The sequence below is a fragment of the Patagioenas fasciata genome, chromosome 3, assembly GCF_037038585.1.
Source record: "Patagioenas fasciata isolate bPatFas1 chromosome 3, bPatFas1.hap1, whole genome shotgun sequence".
Taxonomy (NCBI): Eukaryota; Metazoa; Chordata; class Aves; order Columbiformes; family Columbidae; genus Patagioenas; species Patagioenas fasciata.
In genome coordinates, this window is record NC_092522.1 from 33821630 (window position 1) to 33842447 (window position 20818).

The following is a 20818-nucleotide window of genomic DNA, read 5'->3' on the forward strand; positions in this document are numbered from 1 at the left end:
ACAGGCAAACCCACTTTGTTATGCTACTAGGATGCTGCGACTGATGTTTTCAGGGGGCAATGATGCTCTGTTCTGGTGATTTGATCTGCATGGCCCAACTTTTACAATGCAAGCAGAGTTATTACTGAAATCATGAGGGCCCTGCAGAAGCGGAAGGTCTGCTACTGGGCACCAGACAGAAGCAGCAAAACCTGACATTTTCCCCTTAAAAATTAAATCAATACATTTCAAAAGGATTTTTATATGAAACTATTTTACACTAACAGATGTATTATCTAAAACTATTTGTTTTAATGCTCAAAGTAGATTGTAGAGATGGCTAAAAACTGTGCATTTCTAGACTGACAACAGGTAATGCATTCTCACTTCTACAGTTATTAAGGTATGTTTCACTTTTCCTCAAGCAAGTCCAAAATAAATTATATGGTGGCATGCAAGGCAAAAACAGAAAATCAGATTTCTCAAAAGTAATCAGAAGGGTCTAACATGAAATATTTGAGATATCATTCTTAAAATATACTAGCCTAAGTAAAATGTGAAAAAAAAGCCCAAGCCCTGTTCAATATCAAACAGGGTATTAAGATCAGGATGATATGGCCCTCTACTAGAAAATCACCACAACAATTACACACCCAATAAACGCAAAGCTTCAAGTTGTCAATTAAGAACAAAACATTACTGCAATACTTGGAATGACAGTAACATATTGTGCTGCCATGCAGTAAATCCATGTAAAATTTTAAAGCTTGAGGGGACAGGATGGCCTAGGTGGTCCTTTAATGTAGATGAACCTTACCTTCAAATGCAATGAGAAATAAAGAAGGTTCCAGAAAGCATATTTACTGAAATCCTGTCCTGTCATTCAGACATTTTCTGCCATTTTGTAAGAAAAGCATTTTAACTGTTTGGTGGTCTCAATTTATTCCATACTTTGGACATTTAACAAGACAAACCCACCAGAGAGTTAAGAATGTTTGCCTGTCAGCAATGAACTACAACGACAGTATAGGGGGGAAAAGCCTCCATGAGAGTTGCTTGCATGGCTCATGTAAGTCTCAGTCTCTGATCTTCCTAGAGAATAAAGAACTGTATTAAAATATTTTGTTTCCTAATGGCTAATAAGCAGACGTGCTCTCACGAACTTGCAAGCATACTTAGCTATCTGTCTACTTCTGTCTCAGATCTCTCTTAATTCCAAATGGACAAATTAAAAATTAGGACTATTTTCCACACATGTACACATCATGTAATTTTATTTTTACTGGTACTTTCTACAGCAAGTGATACAATTTTTCACAGGGATTTAAAAAGGAGAGAATTTTCACTCCAGAATACTGATAATAGTTTTCAGGCTAAATATTTTCAGACTAAAGACTGAAAAAGTGCTCGCTTTCAACAGTGGGGGCAAAAACAATAGAGCAGCCTTCCAGCTATTTCTCTACATGGTGTCTATGCAAGGGCCACATCAGCTGCCAGCCCTAAAAAAGCCCAGAGTTAGTGCTAACTTCTTAATTAGGTTACCTGCCTCCTACCAGTAATGGAATAGATCTAAAGCAATCATTATGGCCCAAATCATACGTGCACACCAAAAGAGCAGCTAGAAATCTTGTCAACTACATAATAAATTTTATTATAAATAGTTTCAAGCATTGCGCCTGCTTCGGGGGCAGCCTGCCAACTTCTGTGTTCAGACAATCGCATATTAAAATGTTCTCCTTTTGCATTGCTCTATGTAAGAGCCACTCCATAAAGCAAAAGCTTAATGGTTGCAGATAGAGAAAGACTAAAAATGAACATACAGAGTTCTGCCAAATGCAGTGCGAGACACTGCCAGGAATGATTATGGGTGGGAGAAGAGAAAACTATTCCAATTTCTTTCATTTGCAGTGGTATTCAAATGTCACTTGCCACTGCAAGCAGAAAAACGTTTTTGTCCAGAGGTCCAAGATAATGGCATTCCTTCCTTTAAACATACATATAAGGATAAAAAACATGTCCCAGTTAATAACTGTGAGTTTAGCTACCTCATTTGTGTGGAAGCATTTGTTTGTGTTTTGAAACAATGTGAAGCTTCCAAATGTGAAAGCAGTGGATAGTTTTGAAAAAAAAAATATGCAGCAACCACAAGCTATTAGTCTATGATTAGTTCAACCTCAATTTTGTCACAAACGAGAACATTCTGTATTTTTATCATAAAACCTCAGTATTTCATTCTTGTTGAGACAAGCTGCTATAACATCCAAGTAACTCATCCCCCTTATTTTAAATTAACCTTTGCACCTCAAAAGTCTGGGTTGAAACTTCAGTGTCAATGAAATAAAAGAATTATATATTAATGTAATCGGAGAGTAATTCACAAATGAGTATGTAATTACTGCCAATCTATTACAGCAGGGTAGATATGGAATCATTACAACTTATTTAAGTCCTTTTATAAAGCCTATTATTGCGTTCAAGATCAATTACTCTCCATAAGTATCTGCAATAATGTTTACTCAGTGATCGATTGTTCAGGTTTCCTGAGTCCTGGAAGCTTTCTATCCTGTTGACCTGAATTTCACCCTCCTTGCAAAGGATACAGTGAAACATACAGTAGTCTTTTCATTAAGCATTCTTTCTCAGTAGGTCAGGATTTGTGACACAGTTTTGAATCCTCATATATCTTCTTGGTGGGTTTGAAGTATGCAATTTATTTTAAGCAACTGTTCAACAGCTGCATTTCATCCAAAATTCTTCTGTGGCAAGTGAGCAGGTTTTTGTTTTAAAAAGGTTACATTTTAGTTTACTTTTAACTCCATAAAACTGATAATCTGTTATTTGCCTAAGATTAATGAAATAATGAATGACAATGTTCTATTTATTTACTACAAAAATCTTTAAAATAGATGGCTTCAATACAAAAAGGAAGTAAAAAATACATTTCAAGAGAAAACCTCAGTAAGTGAATATTACAATGCAGCTTTTAAAAGTCAATATTTTCTCTTAGAAATGCTCTCAAAACCACTTTTCTCAAGTATTAGTGATTTCTGTCTCACAGGATGGTAGCACTTTTTTTAATCCAAGGTGAGATAGGAGACATATAGTCATTTAATTGAAGCCTGATGTGATTTTTCTGTCACAGAAATGAGTTAGGCTTACAGGATAGTATAAATTCAGAAAAAGCTTTCCCCATCTACTCAGCTTAAAAGGTAGACATTGGCAGCATGCCTTTCACAGTCAGATCACTGGTATTAATTTTAACTGCATCACCATGCCACTGATTACTGTTACTAAGAGTAAAAAAAAATTCTTGAAGTTTTGTACTTAAGAGTTATTCATTTAGATCAACAATTAAATTAATCATTCTTAAATGACCGGAAGGTCCTTTCCTATGTCTACAGTAAGAAAAGCAGCTTTGGTGAGTAAACACATCATACTGCTATATTAAAAACAACCTCAAACTCCTCAAATTAAAGAGCATCCTTGTACTCACTCGTCTGGCTCCATGCTTCAAAGAAGTGACAAAGAATTCTAAGGAAAACACACACAAATTCACAGAGGGACATCCAGAGAGAGTGAAGTAAATAATTTTCATAACTCTTTTATGCTAAGGGAAGCTGCCTTTACCAGAGCCTGGACTAGTGCTCTGCTTCTGGAGATAACTTTTACACAGAACTGAGGGGGTATTTGCAGTTTGCTCAGAAGCACAGAAAAGCGATGTTCTGTAAATAAAAGGCCAAGTCCATCTGCCGAACTCAGATACATCTGGGATACAAGAAACAGGTAAATGGAAGGAAGGCAAGGTGAACGTTACAGCTTTCCACAAAGCATGCAAAGAATCAATATCAGTTGCAGACATAAACGTGCACAGAGAATGATGCTCAGTTAAAGCTATACACACACAACTCTCTCAGCAGAATGAAGATACTGATTGAAACCAGCCAGACAGGAGAGTTTTCACCTGGCTCAAAATAATCTGCTTTAATGCTGTAACAAGGCAGAAACCTAGGGAAATCTAAGCAGGTTTTGATCTTGCAGGTTACAGAAGATCTAACGCCTCTACTCCAGCCTACTGCTAGACTCTACAGCTTCAGAAGAAATACAGTGCCGATGAGTAGGACATTAATGATTTTATACCACCTCTCACACATGCCGTGAAGTTTCCACAGGTTGGAAAATGTAAGATTCTTGTCTACAACAACAAGAAAGCAAAGACTACAAACATGTCCTAGCACCTGAGGATCAACATACTCAACAAACCATTGTGCCATTGGTTTGGGGCAACTGAAGCCCATTTTTCTCTCTCTCTAAATCCTGATGCAGGCACACATGTCCATGCACAACTATAAATGTGAAAAGGCCCAGTCATTTCCAGACTACCTGTAGTTGTTTTTTCAAAGTTATCTGCAAATGCGCTGTAACTTCTGTCTGGATTATAACGCCTAAACCACACCTCGAGATGAGCTGCTGATCGTGAGTAGCAACTGGGTCCTACAGGGAGAGAAGGCACAAGCCTCTATTTACCTACTACCGCTGTTCACCATCCATTTTCTTTCTAACCACTGCATGTTTTTCCTTCCAACAGTATAATTAAACTCATTCTTAAATGCTACCGAATACAGCAGATGAAAAGACAGGAGTACAATTTCATTTTGTACTGCTGTAATTGCACACAACCCAACTAAACAGGCTGGCAAAATGTTTTAACGGGTAAGAATTCAGCACTTACTTCCCTTTCTTCTAACTCTTTCTGAAAACTTGCAGAACTTGCACCAATCCTCTCTGATAAGCTGTAGAAGGAAGCTTCCACTTGGAAAGCAGGGCAAATGGTTTAACTGTAAGACTTCTGTCCAATAAAGTTTTTGAAAAATGACCTTCTTTCCTGAGTGGCCAAGGGGAAGCAGTGCTCTTTTAAGAAGATGAAGAAATTAGCTCAAGTAGACATCAAGGCACTATGTCCCACACATCTAATAATCAAATTGTTTTACTTTCCTTAAGATAAAGTCAAAAGAAATTACATTTTTTCCAATCTCTACCTTCTATTTGCTGGCCAGTATGACAGCTCTGAACTGTATGTCTCTATCTTTAACAGCATCCTGGGGAATAAAACCCTGTAGCATGACAGTCTCAAAGTCCTAACAAGCCCCTAAAGCCTATCAGGCTTTCTTCTGCAAGCAAAAGTGCAAGTGGTGTGCTGAACTTTGAGTGTACAATAATCCAATGTATTCTGCCCTGTGGAGAGGAGACAAGCAGATGGGATTTGACAATGCTAAGGCAACTGTGCCGACTGACCTTTTTGCTCTCTTGGATTCTTCTTTATCCTCAGAAATCACCCTTTAGAAGCGACACAGTTTCTATACTGGATCATACCTGTCCATGCAGCATGACACACGTGCTTGCCCTGTTTGTATTCCATATCTTTGCAAAAAAGCAACTTTAGGAAATATTTTATTTGCATTTGTGGCTTTCCTAACTGGGCGACACAACTATGTAGTCTTAACAGAGAACCCCAGGCCCCTCATGTCTGAGAGGAAAATGAGCATTTTGTGGAGTTGTTGCATTAGACAACCACAAGTATGTTGTTCATTTCAGCATCTGAACACAGAACTGCAAATTAAAAAACAAATGCATATGAATACATTAAGGTATGGAAATAAATCAGAGAGGTTTAGTGTGAGATCTCCTCTAACAAGTGATTATACAAACGTGATGTCTGAAAAGACATAACTCCCTTTCCCACCTCATCCTGTTTTCAAAGAATTCTAAATATTCAGGCTTGTCTGCATTTTTATAAATCAGTGCAATGAAGTACATCAGGTTTTTATTTTGCTTTTTTAAATTGTAAAAGAAAGAAGAGACTACTCATTTTTTAGAACAGTAATCTCAAAATGAAAGATAATTCATCAATAAAATGACGGCATTTCTCATTTAATTTAACTGATCGTGTATTGAAATCAGAGTAAAATGTCAGCATAACCACTGCCTCATACCGATTTTCCACCATCAGGCCACTGTTTCACCAGAATTCAGCAGTTTTCTCTGTCTCTTAGAGCTATTAAGCAACATTCATTTCATCATGGTATCCACTTCAAGAGGTGGAAAGGCAGCAGAAAAAAGAAATTCTGATGTCAGCACATGCCAAACAATTGGTGCTTCTCTAAGCCTCCTTGTACTAAGGGCAACAACAAAACCACCACTAGGTGACCATACCTTAAGAAGTTCCCAGGCATGCAGGAAGTACACAAATTCCATATTTCTCTGTGTCAGTCCTTCAACATGAGTCATACGTGCTTACGCTTTCTGTCATGAGTCATACGTGCTTACGCTTCACCTGTTCCTCCACAGTCTTCCCATTTTGTCCAGCCAAACTTGTTCAAGCCGACAAGCATTTGCAACAACAAGGAACTGCAGAGGTGGAGAAGCACCATCTTATTGTAAAAACAGAAAGCGTGGAAGAGTCTGTGCACTGACTCATTTTATTTCACACCTCAGAAACTTCGTTTTCGTTAGGAACACAGGTTCCGCACAGTGAAATAAACCCTTGGGCAAAACTATATAGGACACGACGAAGGTAAAACAAAGAAGATCTCAACCTTTGGAAAACCATTTAATTCCAGAGTTCACAGGCCCAGTGACAGCAACCATGACTGTCACAGAGTCCATCTGTTCAAGGGATGGATGGCATCACTGAGTTTAGCTGTTTTTCTTTTACTTATGCAAAGAATACCACATTAAGACGGCCTTCTCAACCACTCTGATAACGAAAGACAACTCATGGCAAGGAGAATTATGGGTAAACTTAAAAGCCAAAATAACAGTTCACTGAGTGCTGCACTTGCAGCGACTTCAAAAGGAAACTTGCATCCAGGCTTTCCATTAAAAACAGGCAGAAGCAAATCTAAACTACAGAGTAATCCAGTAATCTCAACTACTTAGAGTAATGCAGGAGATCTTATGGGCAAGTTACAGTGAAAAACTCCTATTTGAAGTTGCTATGAATAAAAGCTAACCAAAGGTTAAATATTAAGTGTTTACACCGATGGTAGTTCAAGAAAAAGAGAGAAAACATAAAACAAACCTAAACCAAAACCAAACAAAACCAAAACAACAAAAATGAACAGGATAGCAAAGTAAATATAGAATCTATCCATGAATATGAATTTGACTGCTCTATAAAAACTCCACCAAAAAACAACCCATTTAACTTCTTCTGTAAGAGGCAGACCAGAGGACACATGCTGGAGCAAGTTCATCCAAAAACCCCGTGGACTGAACTCCAGCAGCTTGTTCTCTAGGCAGAACCCTCCTAATCTGCTGCAGCTGAACTTGCTTAGCCTATCAAGCAGGAAATCCTTTTATTGCTCTGGCCTCTAAGCCTCTTATCTCCTAATTCTGCAAGGCTGAGGAATAGCTGTTCTGCTCATTAATACTCCAATGACTGTCAGAAGGGGATATAGACCTTCTCACTCTACTCAGACACAAGTAACTAGGTTTCATCAAGTTCTTTACCAGCTACTTAGTTGAGTCCCACTCCACAAGATTTTATAGGAACTGGTGTAGCAGTACAGAGGCTTCTGCACTTCCGTAAAATATTCAGATTTGATGTTATGAAAATTTTAAAGATTCTGGTTCAAAGTAAATAATTGATATTAGGAGTTGATATTGTCTAATGCTAGAAAGAAGGTAGTCATCTCTGGAGGACAACTCTAAAGTTGGAGAGACTCTATTCCAGTCTCTGCTCTGTAGATACCAGCAAATTGTTTAAGAGCATTTTTTTTTTCCTCCAAGCAACTGCAGTTTCGGTTTATGTGCTGTATGGATGACTATGAAGACTTTCCACTATAGTTTATACATACACCACTGGTTTATAATGAGATCTTTCTTAGTCATTTATTACAAACCCATGTAATCCATGACCTTCAGATACAGCTGAAAGGGAAAAAAAATAATAACCAGTTGAGTTCTTGGCTTAACTAATATCTTTAATCAGCACTCCCAAGAAATGATAAAGGTTGCCGAGTTTCCTCCTATATACGACACTCAGCCAAGGAGAAATTAATAAGGCAATATTTTTATCAGGTTTGATGTCTTCTGTTGGTATGAAGTGAAAACTTACTAAAACCAGTTGCTAAACAGCACTGCAAATATGACAGAGATCAGTCTTCTCACAGGATGTGAAAGTAAGTTCCCATATAATGTGCATTATTTAATATTTTGCATTTATGTACCTGATGGGCAAACATAGGCTTACCTGTGTCATGCAAAAACTCCTAAACCCTTCTGTAAAGTTTGTGTTGAGAAAAATGTTAAAGTGGCAAAGTGTGTTAAGATCACAGATATCTCACGTCAGTTGTACCTTTTATTTTAACTATAAATGTCACACTTCATCATGCAGCTGTCAGCTTCCTTTAATGTACTAAATGCTATCATGTAAGCACAGAACCTGACATGTAACACAACAATTAAAATAAAAAGCAAGTCAGCGTTGACACCGTGTCACTTTTCTGTTTGCTGCAAATTAAAAGAAAATCAAAAGTACAGAAATAAAAGCTAGTCAAGAAAAAAGTTCGCAAAAACCTCAAACATCAGTTAATGTTTCCCTCTAATGTTATGTCACATTATGTTCAGCTTTAAAAAATCGTCCACAGCTTCAGTGAAGCTAATTACAAATTGACACCAAAAGACGTCAAGAAAGTCTAAAACTTCTAGAAAGGCTCTGTTGTAATAAATATACTTCTAGCTGTCAGTTCCATAACAGCTGACATACATGGAACTAAGCAATTATTTTTCACTTTCTATCCCACTCTTTTTCAATCCCTGTCCACCCTGTGCTACTGCTGTGGCACATTAAAATTGCTGATGCTTTTCAAACCAGATGCAACAGCACTTAAGTTGTGTCTGAAGCAATTCCTAGTAACAAGAGAAATTATGAACGCTAGATAATTAATACTGAAATTGGTCACGTATTGCAAATTTGATTTTTGTTTCCTGTATTTGATGCATAACACTAAATAAAAGTGTCTGAAATTTTCAAATATTAACTTCAGAAAAAAAGAAAATCATGTACATCTGGAAAAGCATATTGTTAATAATGAGATTTCTTCAGTTTTCAGTCTTCTTCTGTTCATTTACATCAACTATAAACCCACATTTAATATATCAGCGACACACAAAAAGCTTTGGCCCAAGGGAAAGTTAGTGGCATCTGTCACAAATACAGAAATGTCACATGCCTACTATTTGCTCTGGCCATACCACGACACATCAAAACCCCCGTTGCCCAGGGAAGAAACAATCGCAACGGAGTCCATTTGCAGGCAGGAAGGAAAGAGTTAAGCAAAAAGAAGCTAGAGGCCTGTCCTGCAAAGGTAAGGACTGACAGAGACATTTAAAGAATATTCCTGTAAAAACTCTATGTCTCAAGTGAAAGTTAACACAAATCCTTTTTCCCCTTCATGGAAAAAAGAGGAAAGGGGAACATGGGGGATTCTGGAAAGTTTTACCCCCAAATACCATGTAACTTCAGAACTGTTTTCTGCTGATCTGCTTCTATACCTTGCTAAGGATTTCCAGGCCAGTAACCTAATAGAGTAAAAGTAACATTAAAAACAGCACAATTTTGACTAGTGTTACTACACAAGTGTTACTGCATTTTCAAATATGCTATATTTGATTACGATAGCAAATTGCAGAAAAAACAAGAGTAAAAAACCTGAGGTAGATAAAAACAAATACAAAAAGACACACGAATAAGAGCACACAAATGAAGTAATCCAAAAATAACCTCAGACGTGCCCTTACAGCTGTCTCCCAAAAACACAAATCCAAGAGTAAAATTTGGAAACCAATGAAACTGCTGGGAATTCGATCTTTAAAGACTACTCTTAAACCAAACACTGAAAATTGTAATAGTGGCAAGACTTGCATGTTTCTAAGAACTTGGGCTGTATTATATCTCCATGATATTTATGCTGAAGTAGGTAATTTTTAAAAAAACTAAAACTAAATAGGATTTCACAAGGACCATATTCAGCTACATGTAGACTTCAAAGTGATCACAATGAATGCACACCTTCAAATTATGCGTTCTAGTATTACATTTTTTTCTAGCCTTTGAAGCATTCAATTATTAGAGACATTTGTGTACATACAAGGGAGAAAAGAAGAGAGAGAAGGTCTAGCTCTCGTGGGCATGGCCGTGTCCAGCTGCGAAAGTTTATCCAATTCATCAGTGATATTAATCCCCATAAATTCTGCTGTACCAGTCTATTGAAGGAACACATCCACAAGGACCTTCACATTACAGGCCTTAGTAGAAGAGGATGCCATTGATTTATGCACCTATGACTTTGAATTTGGAATGACAGAAAAATTAAAGTTTAGAAACAAGATATCCAAAACCTTCACTTTTTATAGTTTTGAATATGATTATGCTTAACATTGCAGACAATACCACCTGAGAACTGAGGCTTGAGCTCTGTGTTGAGATGGTGATAAAATAAATACACTTCATACCTGCACTTCTTAGGTTGGGGTCTAGGTCTGGCATTTCCTTGGCTGCTTCTGGGCTGACACTGTAGATCGATGCTCCTGCTTCACTGACAATGCTGAAAAATAAAATGGAAAATAATCAAAGCACCGCACAACTGAACAGCACAACAGAAACACACAGCAAGTGACTTAACTGAATATTCGTTGTTTTTTTTTCTTTTTTTTTTTCTAAGTCTCATCTTTTAAAAATATTTTTTAATTAACTGAATACCTACAAAAGTAAGACAGGACAAAGGAAAATATTTCCATTTAAGCCAAAACACCCCTCCCTGACACGCAACTTCCATTCTCCTCAACTCTGACCCTATTAAAAATACACACTGTGTGTGATATCAGCCTCTGTAGAAACCTTACAATGTAGAAAATGAACACGAGAAACAAGTGTCCCCAGAAGCAAACAGGCAAACCAGCTTTCAAAAATAAAACAAAAACCTACTTGACAACTTCATTAAAAACACCTACATTTTAAAGTCTAACATCATTTAAACTACAACATGAAACCACACACACTGTCTAAAGCTAGCTGCCTAAAATACCCAGAAACAGCCCAACGTGACCCAGAGTGAGGCACGGAGAGCCGCAGCTCGCTTCTCAGCGGCATTTAATACCGTCTTCTCCCCGTTCTCACTGCCATCCCCAAAGAAAAACACAGACTGCGTGTCTTCAGTAACTTAAACCACAGTTCACGTATCTACCCTGCACCTCAGAATCACTCAGTAAAGATGATAAACTCACCAATTCCAAGCAGGGCACATAATTAAAACACCCTCGAGCGCTCTAGTTCCACTCAAGAGAAAACGGCAATCAAGTATTCACAGTCTACGTTTATTTTCAGCTGTGAAATTTTGACACCACTGAACCAACAGCATATTTCTTCAAATAACTTCAACAGAACTTGAATTTCAGGTTGATAATTAAGGCATGGTACAGCTACTGTGCTAGAGAGGAATACTATCAGTTTCAGAACTATTTTTACTTTTACTATTCCACTCTTAGAATAACCATATCTTTGCCATAAGGAGGGAAACCACAATCCTTAAGAACCAGATCTTTCAATAAAAACCATAACTTTGCTTTATGTTGTTTTAAAATTAGACTAAAATTTTTCCTTTTAAGAACATTTAGTCAGACAAATTTTTAAATAAAGAAACTGAATCCTAGAAGCCCATCCCTTTTAAAAAAGCTGGAGAATAGCTCAGAGATAAAACACATTCCCATTCAATGTTCCAAGTATGTTAACGGTAAATAGTGTAAAATGTGGATATAAAAGGTAAGAATTTCTTAGTATTGTTTCTACAGATTCCCCTCCCCCCTGCCCCAATCAAAACTGGAATTTGGTAAAGTGCTGTACACATAAGTCAGATTTTATAGTTACTCAAAAGAACGTTTCAGCATTATAGACAGACTGGATCTTTCAATAAACACAGAGAGTAAAACACAGTTCTTTTTTGTATAAGCACAACCCCAGACCCATTCAGAGCAAAAAAAGTAAAAAATTGCTCAGACTAGCTGAACGGGGCAAACGAAAATGGAACTATTTATATGATCTTTTAAAAAGATTCAGTACTACAGGCATTCCTTCACTATAAATGACACACAGAAAACAGTCCCATAGCAGAGTTCAGAAATATGGTCATATCACAAAAACCTAACTGCTGAAAAACAGATGTTGACACAAGTCTCAAACTGATTTTTCTGATGAATGGGTAAAGAACAATGCAGCAGAATGTATTTCTTAACCTGTTCACACCTTATAAAGGCAGCATCTGGCAAATGCTGCCTTTTTGGATATTGCTTCCAAAAAACCCCATACATTAGCACATAGTTCTAAGAGCGTTTCACTAATAGCTCTTCAATCTTTGTATTCGAACAGATCCAAAAAGCTACCTCTCATGTAATTTCTAAATTTAATACACTGATATTATGCTTAAGAAAAATAAAAGAAAGACGAATAAGAAAAATAAAATCAGTATTTTGCACAAAGTTTTTACAGTGCTGTACTCTAAATTGTATTACTGCACACAGCATATTGCTTGATCCTTCCCAGTATTTTGTGCAGTGAAAAAAGACAAAATATGGGAATTTTAATACACTAGACTTTTTATTGATTCTCATTAAAGGTCACTGACAATTTTCATAATTGAGAGGATGGCAATAATACTATAATTCTATGGTAGTAAGTGAATTGTGCCAAATTTTAAGGTAGGAAGTGCAAAAACTCTTTGCAAAAATGAGTAAACAAAATTTAACTCAGAATGGACGAAAGAGCCATTTGAAAAGAGCACATTTCCTTTCCTCAAGTGCAAGAACATTTATACACTGGGGGGAGGGGGACATGGGGAAGCCAAGTGAAAAAACTATCTCAAGCAGGAAAACTAGACATAAAAAGTACTTTCAGAAGCAGCATACACTGGATATCTGACATTCACTGAGATGGTTTTGTATTTGCATGCAGTTATTCTATGAAGTATTTGGTGTAGCAGACTTGGGAAAGGGGGGGGGAACAATTTCCGTTCAGGCAGGACCCCGTACCACTGCGCCAAACACAGAAAAACCCAGACGGTAAATAAATTTGTTACCCAGAGTAAATGCGTAGGGCCACAAACTCCAAAGAAACCATCCTCTGGTTCGTTCAACCCTAGTCAACCAAACTTTTACAGCCTTTTTAGTGGTTGTCACGTGGTTTTATTTAGTTTGCTTTTAGCTACAGTGAGGTGGTTACTAATGTGACACTGGTACATACAACGCCAAACATTTATCCTGGTCACAATACTGAGATTACAAGCAAAATAAGTTTGCAGATTTTTGTTTGCAGTTGTCCTGGATTTTGCTTTTTGACTAGACAGGACACAATCACTTTAGTTCAGGCATATTGCTCACTTATTTTCCAAATTCTAATAATTCTCTTTAAAAGCAGGGTGCTATATAGGGCAATTGAAGCTAATTTAATATTGTAAAATACTCTACATAATGCTTTCAAAGAATATACATATTTTCTGTCATTAACACAAAAGCAAACCTGCTCAAATCAGTAGGCAATAGGAATTTACTCAAATTTACTGTGGGCCCACACTGTTCTCTAACCTCCCCCCTCCAGTTTTTTTAAAGGCTACAACTTTCAAGAGAGACAAAAGAAAACCCTCGTAAGATCTGGTAAAATATCTAAAAGTCTGTATATCTTCGGAACTAGAATTTCTTTCTACTTTGACTTTTTTAGCCACATAATGCATCAGAACAGAAAACTAGACCTCCCCAAACCCTTGTAAAATGAGATCTTTATTTCTGTGCATTCCTTAAGAGGAAAGATTCTTGCACTGACCAAAATCTTAACAGTTAAAGTGACACTATTAAACTGTTTTGCTATTTAAAGTTAAAATGTAGTAGACAAATAAGCAAGTGTTCATGATATAATATGTTTATAGTACATGAATGGACAAGTTTCATAAACTGGGCTCTGAATAAACAAAAAGGCAGGTAAAGAAACTGCGATTAACTGCTTCCCACATTAGCCATCCTACAGACAAGTTTTTTTCCTCAGCATCTAAATCCAGCTTCTAAAAATAAGAAGAGCCCAAACCACAAAGCCGCTACATATTATTTCAACTTATTTTTAACTGTACAAACAGGTTTGTGGCATAGAAAAGTTTTTGTATACTGCACCCATCTCATTCCCATTTGCTAAGGCACATTTTAAATACCGTTAAACCAAAAATGAAATATATTCCACCAGCACCACCTGGTGGTCTCTCAGCTTTATGCTGGAGACCGTGCTGGCTGTATTCAAAGTACTTCAAGAAGCCTTTTAACATTTACTAGAGCAAGTTATTTTCGTACTCAGCTTAAATAAGCATTATGTATTTGGTATGAAAATATAATTTGAAGGTCTCAAAGATTTTCAGATTTTCAATCTCTTAGGTTTTACAGGAAAAAAAGCCTTCCTTGTAACAGGTAAAAAAATAATCTAAGAATATTTACTTTTAAAAATATATTCAATGTTATTGCATACCTACAAAAATGCACAAAGGTAAAAATTGCAAATAACAAGCAAAATGTTGTTTATCTATATCACAATTTCAAGTACATGCATGTAATGGCATCTCTTAAAAACATAAGATTCTTAGGCAGCAGATTTTCACTGAAAACTTTTTCAAAACTAAGAGCAAAAATCTATTGTATATATAATGAAAAATATATCAGGCTAGAGGCTTCTAGGGTTAAAGATGGATGCAGCTTCCTGACATTTTCATGAACTTTATCAACATTTCAGACTGTTTTATTACATCAAAGTCATTTCCCCACAATAAAAAAATCCCCACTGGATTACGAACGCACAGAGAGTGAAAAAGTAACTATCCAACTTTACATAACTTATTGTTGCTACAATCTCCAAAACCCTGATTTACAACTTGAAGCCCTTGAAATAACATTTTAAGAAACAATAACAGCACAAAGAAGAGACCAGTGTTAATACTTGGAAGAAAATTGTGGTCACTCTAAAAGCAAAGGGTATGTCAACATCAAAATGGGCCCAGATTTTCATATTTGGTCATAAAATTATGATCTCTCAAAATGTAACTGCCTTCAATATCAAAATTTAGAAATTGTGGTTAATTCCTCTAAGCCAGTTTTTCACATATTAACCGATATATACGTTCTTTATAAGCTTGTGACAACAAAAGCTAGAGGTTCCCACAAAGGGCAAAAGTACAGAAGGGTCAAAGGATTATTCAGTGTTACTTGCTAAAATAATTGGCTTAAGAATTACCCAGGACAGAAAAATAAAACTAAATAAATTTACAAAGTATTTACTAGACAGGACTGCTACATTTAGAAGCTTGCTTGGAATGCTAAAAGCTTTAATTATGTCAATAGATTTAGTGACTTAAACTGAGGAGGGGTAAGGAAGGCTTAATTAAGAATGCAGGCTCAAAAGAAGATTGGGCTATCTAACAAATGAGAAATCCATTGAAAACACAGAAGTCACAAGTAGCTCCAGAAGAGCCCAAAAGCAAAGACGGTTGAGAGCTATAGAAGCACTGGAGAAATAGGATGTCTGCATCTGCTCTTATACATCTTCCTACATACCCATTTTTGGCGACTACTGAAAACCACCTATGGGAGGTCCAAGAAGCTACCCATATAAAACAGCAGTAATTCCTTTATTTGCATTTTGACTTCTGTCTCGCTCTTTCCTGTCAAGCAGGACACTCCCCATGGCAGAAGCTTCAGGTATATATACAATAATGAATTCAAATAATAAAAAAATCCAAAAAAATTTTAAAAGTCTATGTATTCTGACAGACTAAATTAAAAATCTGGTCTTTCCCCTACCTCCAATGAAATAGTGGTATGGCAAAGAAAGATGCTAGGATCAAAAAAAAAAAAAAAAAAATTACACTAGAAAGCAATCATTATTCAACAGAATCAAGCCAAAAAACATACAATTCAGCTGTGCTTTCAAATAAGCTAAAGATTTAGCATTAAATTTTAACAATGTATAGAACTCAGGAAATACTCCAGTATTAAATATATCTTCCAATGACAAAATACAATGAAAATTCCTTTCCTATCTAACAGTGTATTTCCATTACTTCATACCACCAAGTTTTTGCTTATATAGAAGCCCACCTTTCAAAGTCAGTCACATTAGCCAAGGGGTGCTATAATTTCTTTTGCAAAAATGCTATAGAATGCCCACAAAGTATTTTCAGACAGACCAAACGATAATCAATGACACAAACCCCAAATTGCTTCTCAGCCACATTCTGTAAGTTCCCATAGGAAAATATTAGGTGAAATTCTGCTTACAACCAGTGGCTTGAATTCACAACAAAAAACATCTGTGTTTCTACTCATGCATGAATGAACTTCCTTAGTGTTTCACAAAGCTCACCAGAAATTACACCACATCAAGAAGAAAGCAGTCTTGTCCTCATCAACTCCATCTATTTTTTAAAGTTAAAATACTGAACTGTTTCAAACCAGGAACTCTGTCACACAGCAAATTACAACACAGAACAATAGTATGTCTTTAAGTCACAAACCCTACTTTTGAAACAGCTTGCTGACACTACGGCAGGGATAATAATTAAGCACCTCACCAAGCACCTTCTGAAATGACAATTTCATGGCAACCATCCTTGCGTTAGGGATTAATTCTCTCCTGTTCAGATACACATGATTTTTTGCACCAGTCAAACTCATGGCTTTCCTGGTAGACAGCACTGATCTACCGAAAAGAAAAGAATTAGGCCTGTTTCTATCAGTGTTTAGCAAGACAATCTGATAACAGGTTGTATCATTGCTTCAGGTCATTAAAAGTGACTTACCTCAAAATAACATTAGGTCTTAGCAAGCTGATTTTCTATTTTTTCAGTATGCTTGTGCAGAACTAAACTTTACCAAATAACTGAAGTCTGCACTTTCAGATGAAGAACAATATGCAAAAGAAAAACATAACGGTTTGAAGTAGCAAATTACAGTCTTTCAACATCAGATAAAATGCACAAATTCATCAATGTCTGTTTTATAAGAAATTAAAAAGAATACAAGAAATCAAAGCAAGTTTAACTGAAAAGACCTAAATCTAAACCTCAGAAGAAATGTATGACAAAGACTGAAAAATTAGTAAGTATATTAAAAATTGCGATTATTGACATAGTTGTCTTCAACTATTATCCACTTCCCTGTAAGCTGGGAAATACTAGGGCTAACAAAGCCCCAAATTTGTGACTTTCACTGTTCCGGAGTGTAAAAGAACACTGTGAGTTGATTTTACATTCTAAGAGCTTTTTTCCTGTAATCAAACATAATAAAAGGATATTTCAAACACAAGGCTGAGCCACACAACCTGATTGCCTATTTGTTCACACAAAACAGGCTTCAAGAATATGGGAGTAGCTATTGTGGCACAGGATTTAAAAAGCTTCTCCCTTAAAAGAGTTACTGCTTGGGAAAATGCAGCCCAGTTCTACTAACTTCCAGATCTGGATGAATGCAGAAAACATTCCACATAGAACATTTCACTCATGACAGAAGAGTTCAAAATTCCTCAACTACTATCATTTGCCTCCCCAAAGAGAAGTGACATGAAATTTCCTCCCATTAAAACAATAAGACAATTGCTACTTGCAATAGAACAAAGCAGGTTTGAGAACTGTTCCAAGATATAACAATAAGTTATCATGCTTTAATTTCTTCCATATTAGATATAACTCTGTGAAGGCCTAAATCAAAAACTACTTACTGCACTGAAGTGATAAAACTAACTGCATAGCTATTGCCTGGAATCCTTTATTCATCTGCGTATGAAGCATGCCCTCAGCACTTCCCTGCAAAGGGAGGAATGATCAGATATCTGTCTTCATCTTGTCTGAAAACAATGACATTTTTCAGTAAGAAAAGGGTCCAAATGGCAGGTGTCAAAGAGCTTTAGCTTCACACGTGGTGCTAGGAGGCAGAAAAAACAAGAGTAGCGTGTGGCCATGTCAGAGCTGCACAGAAGCTGCCGTACAAGTGCATATCTGAAAAGAGCAAACCTCAGAGCCTGTTAAATCAATCTAGTGCCAGATGCTGTTATCAGAACAAAACTGGTGCTGCAGATTCATCCCCAGAAGAAATACACGTCCCCATGTCTGCAGTGAAAAGTGAAAGACCTAGGGTGGCATGTCTCGAGACTGAAGGTGACAGTCACCTGTGACTGCCCCCACCGCTTTCATGGACAGTTTCAGAAAACAGGTCCTGTCATTGCTCATAACGCAGCTGGAGTTGAAGCTCCTCTCTGCTCTTGCAGAGAGCTTTAACATCTGAACTCCAGGTCCAAAAATCTACTTCCAAGTTAACCATCCAACTAAAGCACTTAAGTAATTTAATTTTACTTTAAACACAGTAATGCAGCAGAAACTTGAGAGAGAAAATTTAACTACTGCTCTTCTCCCTGTGGTAGCAACACTATGGAAAAGAATTGTGGCAATACAGACACTACAAAATACAATATTACCTTAATATAAGAGGACAAGTTCAAAAAGAAAAAAAACAACACATTTCATGTGATCAGAAATAAAATTGCACTAATTCTAAGTAGAACTAATGCTAATTAAATATATTCAAATGTGTTAAAAAGGTACCTATCCATAGCAAATTAACATTAAAACAAAGACAGCAATGAAGGTTTCAGGACTAATATAAGAAATTAAAATGAATATTAGAGTCCACTTCTAAAAATAAAATAGGAATGAAAACAGGTATGGTCAAGACCACTCCTGCCAACACTCACACAGTTTTACATGACTAAATTATCTCAATGATATCAGAAGAACGAACTGTATATACAACAGAGAAAGATATAGCCAAACACTGACAAGATTTTACCTAACCTTTTTGCCCACTGGCAGTGGGGCACAGGGAAACAAAGAAAAACAACCAATTTTGGCAGCCACAGCTTCAGGAAGAAGAGAAACACTAGGTGATGTTAAACCCTGAATGTTTTATATATTTATAGAGACATTTGTAAAAAAAATTGCTTAGACACATACATTAAAAATAGTACATTCTGAAAAGATGATGATGACAATGCTCCCCCAAAATCCTGGCAAAAGTGTTCCACGCTGAAGAGCTTGATGAGCAGCCTTACTTGGCCCCTGCCACCGCAGTTCTCAAGAGCTTGGTGAAACCATCAGCCTGACCCAGCCCCATGAAACACAGCAGACCCAAGGAAGCTGCGAGTTCCAGAGCAGAGGTACCATCACCAGCACTGTCCTGGCCAGCAGCTCCATCTCAGCTCAGTCAAGCAGAAACCCCCTGCAGGGGTAGCACATGGGGAAAGCTGGCGTTTCATCCAGCCCATCTCCAGCCATGCGGGATCTCACAAGAGGTAAGGGCAAAGGGTAAAACCCTGGAACTCGGCAGTTCATGTTCATGCATGGTTATTCAAGTTGGAGCATTATAAAGTACCAAGAACCAACAAAGACTTAAAAAAAAAAAAAATAAAAATTCCTGCCTATGTAGACTTGGCTAGTACCATCTATATTTGGTGGTGTGACCAATCATTTATAACTTGGGAAACTAATGTCTGCCTAAAGTCTGTCTAATTTTCAAACCAAAACATTTGCCTATTGCAGGCACTGTACTACCCACACCACCCAGACACAGCACATTTAAGACACAGATAATCCATTAAGCAGAATCAATCAGGTTCTCCAGTGAATACAGACCTCCCAACCACTTCATTTGTCAGTGAATTGCATAGAGCGTTCAGACTGGGTCAAATAAAAATTGCATCAAGAAGTGTCACATGTGAACAGTTGGTTTGAAATTGTCTAGAAAGGCTATAAGGACATTCTATTTGGTTGCTATAATTGCTCTCAGGAATAATTTTTATCTGGTAGAATGGGCAACACAGATGCAAGCAACTGCTGCGGCTGAAACGCAGTTAGTTCACACAGACCAAAGGCTGGAGCTGAGAGTCACGTTAACTCTCATGGAGACTTTGTCCCCAGAGTGGAGCATAACCGGACAAGACCACAACATATGGAGCAAAATGCCTCTTGGAGAATGGCACCTCCAGCAACTGTCATTTTCTTTAATGCTCACTCCCGGCAGTTGGGAAGCAGCATGGCCAGAGCTGCCGTGCAGCCTCCGCAGCCCTGATTCATGCAAAATTCCTGTAGCTTTGTCTCGAGTCAGGCTTTATTCTATTTTGCCACCCCCTTCCTACAATATCACTAATCTTAGTACTCAATCTCTCCTTAGCATGGAGCCACACGGGAAGGCTGGAGACACCTACAACCCTTCTACATGGGCTGGGCAATGTGGTGTGGACAGACAGTGCACGGCGTGAGGGCATCACAGAGCCTCTGCTGCTACTCCTCTGCTCCCTCCCCATCGCTCTTAACATCTAGGCTGTATCCGAAGACGTCATATTAAATATTTTTAACCTACAGACACTTCTTGGCACAGTTTACTGAACTCGGAAATAGCCAGGTTTTCCACATAGAGAAACTCAAAATAAATTAAGAATTCTGTGATCAGAATGAATGCTGGCAGGAAAATTTCTTTGAGGTATTAAACACTAAGGAAAAGTACGACCACATCTTTCTAGCCATGCCATTTCTTCTTTACCTTGATTTGGAATTCATCTATTAAAAAAATTTATTAAAAAAAGCCATCTGCCTTAGTTCACAGAAGATACATTCGCCTCCTGTGTTTATTCTCCAGCTCGACAAATATTACATAAAGTAAATCGTACTTCATGCACACCTAATCAAAATCATATGCTGCTATTGCTCAA

The 20818-nt window shown here is 37.2% G+C and overlaps 1 protein-coding gene across 2 annotated transcripts in view; it reads right to left on the reverse strand.

Annotated features, from left to right (window-relative positions):
* SRBD1 (S1 RNA binding domain 1) overlaps positions 1-20818 on the reverse strand; it is a 130822-nt gene that overhangs the window by 56460 nt on the left and 53544 nt on the right. For both annotated transcript variants that reach the window (XM_071806090.1, XM_071806091.1), the window contains one exon: positions 10495-10586. In XM_071806090.1, coding sequence (XP_071662191.1) covers positions 10495-10586 — 92 coding nt within the window. The remainder of the gene's footprint in view (positions 1-10494; positions 10587-20818) is intronic.